Below are 7,449 nucleotides of genomic sequence, written 5' to 3'. Positions count from 1 at the left end.
TGTGGTTTCGTGACACTTACGTGAAGAGCTAACCAGAACTGAACCCGTGTTTTCAAGATGGCCGCTTCCAGAGGTACATGTGTTTATCTTGTTTTGCAGACTTTTTTGTGTTTTGCCGCTTTATTCCAATTAACCTTTGTTTGATTTTAGTGGAAGGACTTCTGAAGATCGTGCAGTTCCAATTGAGGTTGGTATTTCTTTTGTGGGTTATAGTAAAGCTTACTACAGTCTTGAACAATAGGGTGCATTTTACTTTTGTTAATAATTATCCATATCCCCAATCTCCGTGATTTCTCCCCGTGATCCACGAAAACGGACTCTGAGAAGTCTTATAGACAGTATGCATTATCCAGTACATTTATTATCATGTCAAACGTGCAATTGGAACACCTCAATCTTTTTCATTTATTCTTTATACGAGTTATATTTTTAAAAGCTAAAAAAATGTGTTGTCACTGACTAGAATCGTAAAAATGGGACGTTTTGGGTAAAATACTATAATCTTCTTCAGCCAAATTAACATGGTGTCCAAGATGTAAATGAGGTGTTTTCAAAAGTTTTAAGAAGGCGAGAACCCCTGGGGATTGGCCAAGATTTTATACATGTCTGGAATGTGTATGTGATAGTTGATTGAATTCGGTTTGCTAATGGAATGCCATGCTTCTAAGAACAATCTGCCTGACCACTGGGAACAACGGTCTATAATCTTTACATTGTCGAAATCAAATTCATGGTTGTTTTGCAAGCAAATTATGTTGCGCCAACAGGGAGTTGTTGTCACCCGTCAAAACAGCTCTTTTTTGGTCTCTTATTCTAGATCTTAATGCTCGTGATTTTGTCCGATATAGACTTTCTCACAGTCTTTGCAGTTAATTTTATATATGACTCCCGTGGACAGATCTTGACCAAACTTGTCCTTAGGCTTTTTTAAAATGGAACCAACAGTCTTTACAGGTTAATGGGCACCATTAACATTGATTTGGTTCAAAGTTCTTGCGATTTGTTCCGAAATTCCTTCTTATGAGTACTGTTGTTAACTGAATTAATTTTTCTCTCCGTTCATCAACAAGGAACTTGACTTTACGGCCATTCATACTGTCTTCTAAGCTACACACCAGCACAGGATGCCCAGCAACCACATTTTCAGTCACAAGAGAGATGTGGGGGAAGACCCAAGCTGAGATTGAGGACGAACAAGGAATCCCAGAGCCGCCAACAGAGGTACATATAAAGAAGTGAAGCAAGTTAACTGAGGCTGTAATATACATGTGTCAAGTCATTTATCGGCCCAGGAATTTTGGTGTAGTGCTGAGTAGTCAGCCCTCTAGTTTTAAGACATCTAGACCTCTCGTTTGACTCCATAACTTATTTGTACATAATTTAGCCCCTTAAATGGACTATGTCACCCAGGCCCATGCATGCGTTGATGAGAAGCACTTTGAAATAAATTTATTATTGGCTCAACTTTTCAAATGCCATTGGAGAGTTCATGAAGCGTTCATCTTTAGAAAGTTAGCTGAAGTTTGTATTAATTTTACAAATGTTCTTTAGTAATAAAAATTATTACAGCTTTTTGTTGCACTATTTTTGAAAGCTTTTGCAATGGTGAAAAAACGCAAAAAATCCCGTGACGAGTGTATGCAAAAAAATTATTAGTCTCAACCAGGCTCTACTGCCCCAGCTGACTGAGTTAGAACTTGAACGCCAAGTTCATGTTAAATAAGACAGCAACTGCCACTCCCTTTGTGTTTTGTCTTTTGTCAAGGAAGGTATGACTTTCATACAAAGTATGTTACAATACGGTGCCAAATAGCCAGGGCTCAATAGCTAGGGAGCTAGATCATCAGCATTTGGTGGCAACTTGTGAAACCTCAAACTTCTACGGTGTTTCTAAATGGCTAGCTGTTATCTGTAACATGCAAAAGCTTATTGTGAGAAGAAACCACAGAGTCTATATTAGAGCAGAATGCCAAGGGACTACAAGTATTATTTTAATGGGTTTATATTCAATTTATTCAATTTTATGTTTAGACCATATATCACTGCGAGAGGGGGATCAGATGCAGTCCCAAAAAGATGAACCTTGTAGCAGCACAGGTGGGTTGTATGTACTAATGAATGGTAACAAACAACAGAGATGTCTTTCAATTTTTGTTTCAAGAGGGAACAAGAAAAACTTAGACGAAGACAGGTTTTTTTTTTTACTTCTGTCTTTTCTCTTTTATCCCACTTTCTTTTCTGCTTTGGTTGGCCTTTTGTTTTGTTTTGTTTTTTTTTTTTGTTGTTGATGCTTTGTTGTTGCTGGGCATGGCATGTGAACTACCCCATTTTCTTGCCCCTCATTCCCTGCCCTTTTCAGTTTTCACTCCTATTTTTTGGGGTGGGGGGAGGGGGTTGGGTTGAATCTCTTTCAGGGTGGTGATGCTTTTTCATGTTTTTAATATCATTTAAACTGCAGGCTTAGTAGCAGGTTACTTGCCTTAAATTTAATGACTCACTTTGTGTACACAATGTAGATTTACGTTGTAGCTGTTGCAAACCGAGATTTTATTCTTTTTTCTCACCAGATTAGAGGACTTCCAGTTGAGGAAGCAATCAAACAAATGTCATTTTCTCCCAAAAGAGCAGCAAAATTTATCAAAAAAGTAAGCTTGTATGGGAAAAATAAATACATCTATAAAAAAAAAAAAAACTACCAACTGAAGGAAAAACATGATATTAATGAAAATAGCTTCACCCAGACATGTTCAGGGACCAATTGAATAAACGTTTGTACTTGTAGCCAACAATCTGGGCCATTTGAGACAGCATGCTCATGCAGAAAACAAGTCCCATAAACATTGTGAAATCGTTTTTGAATTCTTCATTGAGTTTCTTTTTGTGTGCGCCTGTCAAACTAATTACCCAGCTTGTAAACTACAAGTGTTAGTTTTATTAATTGACCCCTGAGTTTAGCTGAACTTAGCAAGTTTTATTTTACCTTATTCCAGAAAGCATTGTTTCCAAAACTTGCAATGTCCGTGTTTTGAAATTTAGACAATCAGAGAGGCTCAGATTATGGCACAAGTCAAACATGGAATAGAGGACAAGGCCTACCTTTGGATCGGTAAGCACTAAAGAGTTCAACATTTCTCTTGTCAGTGCAAACTTAGGAGAGAGAAGTCCACTTATGGGAGGTTAAAGGAACACTGTCACGCCAATTTTGCTGTATTTTTGTCAAACCAGCTCAAATATTTTGATAAAGAACCGTTTTTCTAACAAGAAATTGTTGTTAGAGCACTGGGGAGAAAATACTTACAGATTACTCCGAGAGAGAACAAACTATAAACAGTTTTTAGCGACTTCTCTATAATACATAGAAAGAACTTTGGAAAAAAATTGGCTAGTTTTTTCAAGTTGCAATCCATTCCATCCTAGCCATCCGCAGCCAAAGATAATTAATACTGATTTCTGTGCACTAGTAGGGTTATTGCTAACACAACTGAATCATGATTTGGACCATTCCATCAATTCAAATAAAATTATGTTTTTTGGCTAGTCAAAGTAGGACAAAAATAGGTGACACTGCCCCTTTAAACATGTAAACCCTAAAATCAAGATGCAGGTTTGAATTGCTGATCTCCATAACAATTATCAGGGAGTTTTAGCAACGACGGCGGCGAAGGCAACGAGAACGTCAAAAAACCAATAATCTCGATAACCAAAATAACAACTCTGCACGTGCATTACACTTTTTGGTACATTTCTTAGGCGTCTCTGCACGACTAGGACGTGAAATGCCCTGATGGGACGTAAATACACGGCGTCAAATTTTTCTTTTTCTTTCTGATTCTAAACTTGGGTGCGGTCTCCAAGAATTCAGGGCCAGGAAATTTCACCTACATTTGACATTTAAAAACAAAGGGGAAATAATTGCGACGACGTTGGAAAGAAGTCAAAGAACGCAAATTCATTTATTTTTAATCGTGACGTTTCGCTACTGTCGCCGTTATCGTTGCTTTATATCCCTATTATGCAAATCAAGACGTTTTACGTTTATTTGTATGGCATTCGTTGGTTTCCTCTGTTAGGTTTGTATTCGCCAATTATACACTTTTTGAAAGGAAATGTGATGCAATATTTTAAGCCTGGTGAACAAATGAGAATATTATTCAGTAATGACACAGGCAAACTCGGAAAAAAAGAAATTCTGAGTGCTCCTATCAGGAGTCGAACCTAAGACCTTCTGATAACTAGTTCGGAAGCTCTACCACTGAGCGATAGGAGATTCGTGGGAGCTAAGGCCATTAAACTAGGTTTCTAGGTTGTTGTATAGACACCCCTCTATACAGCAGTAAAAAATGACAATGAGATTCAAACCTCACTTTCCTTGTTTATCTAGCAGTGCTGACTCTTGCTAGTTAAATATCTGGTGTCAACTCAAATTTTTAAGCCAATAAAATTCTGTCGGTAATGTTCACGAGATATAGGTAGTGTCTTTGATAGCCCCGCTACCCCATCCTCTTCGACCAAACTTGTTATGAACAGTTTTCAAAGGGGCACCTCGTTTGAGTGTTTTGTATCAATACATGTACCTCTGGCTTTTCTCTTGTTCTAGCGGAGTCGTACGTGGGCAAAGGACATTACATCAAGAAAATACGCATTCACGGGAGAGGACGATTTGGTATCGAGGAAAAGAAATTCTGTCATTACTTTCTTGTACTGAAAGAAGGGACCGGAAGGGAGAAAAACGTCAAGAGACGATTAAAACACATGAATCAGTTGGAAGAGATCCAACATCATCCCAAACACATTGTTAATTCTCTGGCTTGGTGGTGAAATTTGTTCCCCAGTAGTTTGAAGGTGTCGATAGCAATGATCTATTGTAATTAATAAGTTAGACTCAATAAAACTGAAAATTTATGGCAAGTGTTTTTGTGAAGGTGCGTCTACACGTTTGACAGCCTCGTGGAGGTATGGTACATGTAGCCTGCTAACAGGTACTAGCCTGTGAACAGGCTCCCAAGTGGGGTAAAGGCCGAAGTCCCCATACCGAGCTCCGCTCAACCGGCTTGCCAATTTTTTTTTTCACCCCACTTTGGAGACTGCTCACAGGCTAAACAGATATCACGTCAGACTCGACTCGAGCTCCGCTCAACCGGCTTGCCAATTTTTTTTTTCACCCCACTTTGGAGACTGCTCACAGGCTAAACAGATATCACGTCAGACTACTACTGTAATGTCGGCTGTGGTACTTAGAAACCTGGCGTGCGTTCAGATTTCGGAGCCGAAAAACTCTTTGAAAACCCTATGATACTGGAGCTTTTCCGTAAACTCCAATTTTTTCAAGTTAATTTAAGGGGGCTATTTTTTTTTTAACTCAAAAGTTTCGCATACAAGGCATGCTACTATACCACCTGTTGCCATGGAAACGATGATCGATTACCTCGAAATCTAGTCAGACATTTTACAACGCTCAACCTTGACAACTGTTGCGAGCTTCCTTAAAAAAAAAAAAAAAAGATCCGTAGGAGCGCCGTAACCCATAATATTAACCTTTCCTTTTAAGGACGGTGCCTACTTTTGTTACGCTGCGCATTCGTTCTGTGCATCTCGAGATGCTCGGGTTCCCTATGGGTGGTGCCTGCTAATACAGGGATTGCACGATTCAAAACTACGCGGAGAAAGCAGAACTTAGCAAGTGCTCTAGGTATCCAAAAAGAAAATTGGGGGTAACTACGCATTTTTCAGAGATAATAAAGCCTCAATATGCAATGAAACGCCATACATTGCTTTGTATTTTACTGGTTTTCTGAATTATTGTTGAAAAATGCGTGGTTACCCCCAATTTTCTAGTGGATTTCAATAGCCCTTGTTGTTAAGATCTGCTTTACCCGTATAGTAATAAACCACACAAAAATACTTCGGTATTAGTAGGCATTTTGCCGGTGTTTGGGCAAAATTGTTTTAACTTTTGACGCAAAATGTAAGTCGTTAACGCAAATGTGTGATTTCTACTATCACAAAACCCAAGATAACAACCAGACGGACGAAAAAGAGATACATGATAATTTTATTACAAAAGACACAAAAATATTATTTTATGTACAGCAGCACGATATGGCTTCTATGGTTTATATTTCTTTTGCTGAAGAAAATGGGGACTTCTTGGGGAAACAACAACAACATTATCTACAAATGTTGTAACCAAAACAAGTCTGATTTCTTTTCCGGACGGAGTCCTCAGTAAAGCAATCTTAGTGCAACTAGTTAACTTTGGTCAATGTAAATATCTCATAAAACATCAATCTCGTACCCAGAGTCCTCAGGCTTTTTGGTCAGCGGGTGGGCGCCAGGAGAGAGACTGAAGAATTCGAAAAAAATTAAATTCTTTGATTGGCTGCCCCACAGTTTGCATTGTCTTACCGCAGAAATCCTGCGGTAATAAAATTCCAGTACCCCAGAGTCTCTCCTGGCGACAAACTGCTGGCCAAAGAGCCTACGGACTCTGGGTACGAGATTGGTAAAACATCGGAACAAAGGAAAGAAAAAAACTTTACCCCCTCGCAATTTACGATGATCAGTAATCTTAATGTATCTGCTAAATAGCTTCTCTTGTAACAATATACATTTTGCTTATTATCTGCTTTCACGGTATAACAACTTCTATATTTGTGAACTATTGATATAATACACTGGAATCCCACCTTTTAGTTAAACCCAATACCAGGATATAGCTATTTCCATAGACGTCGTTGGAAAAGCTACGCGACACGACCGCAACGCGTTGTGGGCAATTTATAAATAAAGTTACCACAACCAGGCTCACCCCTCCAGAAAAAAATATCACAAAGGCACTGACAATCGTGGGGAGGGGGGAGGGGGAGGGGGTGCAGTCCTATGTAAAGACCACTTACCTCGCTACGCTTACCTATTACTCGAGGTAGTAGGTCGAGCCCAATTTAGCGTTAAAATTCAATTACTTACAAATTGGACAACCACGTAGTCATATTATCTGTTGTCCAATTTGACAACTAATTTGATTAGCTAGGTTTTCTATATGAAATGTTAGCATACCTTAGTGACCGACTATCGCGTAACGCGCAATCTGATTGGCTACACAGGTTTCTATCGCCTTTGATAGTTGGCTCGGGGCTCCCCCCCTCGCCAACTATTAGCCGATAGAAACCTCGAGCTCGCCATCTAATTGTTAATTAGCCTGACGATCTAAGTATGTGATTTTACGGCAAGGCTAGATTAGATGGAAGAAACAAACTTCTGGTGAACTGGCGGCTGGAAGCAGCGCACATGTTCAACAGGTCCTTCGGAGGTCTTCAAATGCTTGTTCAACACGGAGAATATCTGATCATTCAGCACCCTGAAGTGGCGAGCTCTGCTTACTAGACGCTTGAGATCCTACAGAGAAAAGACATCGGATTAGGCTAGTAATTTGCCTTCTGGATTCAACCG

At 39.3% G+C, this 7,449-nt stretch overlaps 2 protein-coding genes across 2 annotated transcripts in view; one reads left to right on the top strand and one right to left on the bottom strand.

The window, feature by feature from the left end:
- The first annotated feature begins 4 nt into the window (after window positions 1-4).
- On the top strand, window positions 5-4,908 carry LOC146481598 (large ribosomal subunit protein uL22m-like). The gene is made up of 7 exons (XM_085108353.1): window positions 5-73; window positions 151-187; window positions 1,071-1,221; window positions 2,032-2,097; window positions 2,568-2,645; window positions 3,037-3,106; window positions 4,598-4,908. Exons 1-7 carry the CDS (start codon window positions 58-60, stop codon window positions 4,816-4,818), a joined length of 639 nt encoding a protein of 212 aa, XP_084964479.1. The 5' UTR covers window positions 5-57; the 3' UTR covers window positions 4,819-4,908.
- Window positions 4,909-6,031: 1,123 nt separating this feature from the next.
- The window catches only part of LOC146481596 (cytoplasmic FMR1-interacting protein 2-like), a 31,191-nt gene continuing 29,773 nt past the window's right edge, over window positions 6,032-7,449 (bottom strand). Inside the window, exon 27 of the mRNA XM_085108350.1 lies at window positions 6,032-7,395. Within this exon, the coding sequence (XP_084964476.1) occupies window positions 7,237-7,395 (159 nt within the window). The 3' untranslated portion in view covers window positions 6,032-7,236. The remainder of the gene's footprint in view (window positions 7,396-7,449) is intronic.

Source organism: Pavona decussata, unplaced genomic scaffold (assembly GCF_977016875.1).
Source record: "Pavona decussata unplaced genomic scaffold, jaPavDecu1.1 SCAFFOLD_49, whole genome shotgun sequence".
Lineage (NCBI taxonomy): Eukaryota > Metazoa > Cnidaria > Anthozoa > Scleractinia > Agariciidae > Pavona > Pavona decussata.
Note: the sequence above shows the minus strand (reverse complement) of the source record. Positions and strands in the feature narration are given on the sequence as shown.

Coding starts and splice junctions, on each gene's coding strand:
- LOC146481598 (XM_085108353.1), top strand. Junction 1,222..2,031: donor TCCCAGAGCCGCCAACAGAG/GTACATATAAAG, acceptor TTTTATGTTTAG/ACCATATATCACTGCGAGAG. Junction 2,098..2,567: donor TGAACCTTGTAGCAGCACAG/GTGGGTTGTATG, acceptor TTTTCTCACCAG/ATTAGAGGACTTCCAGTTGA.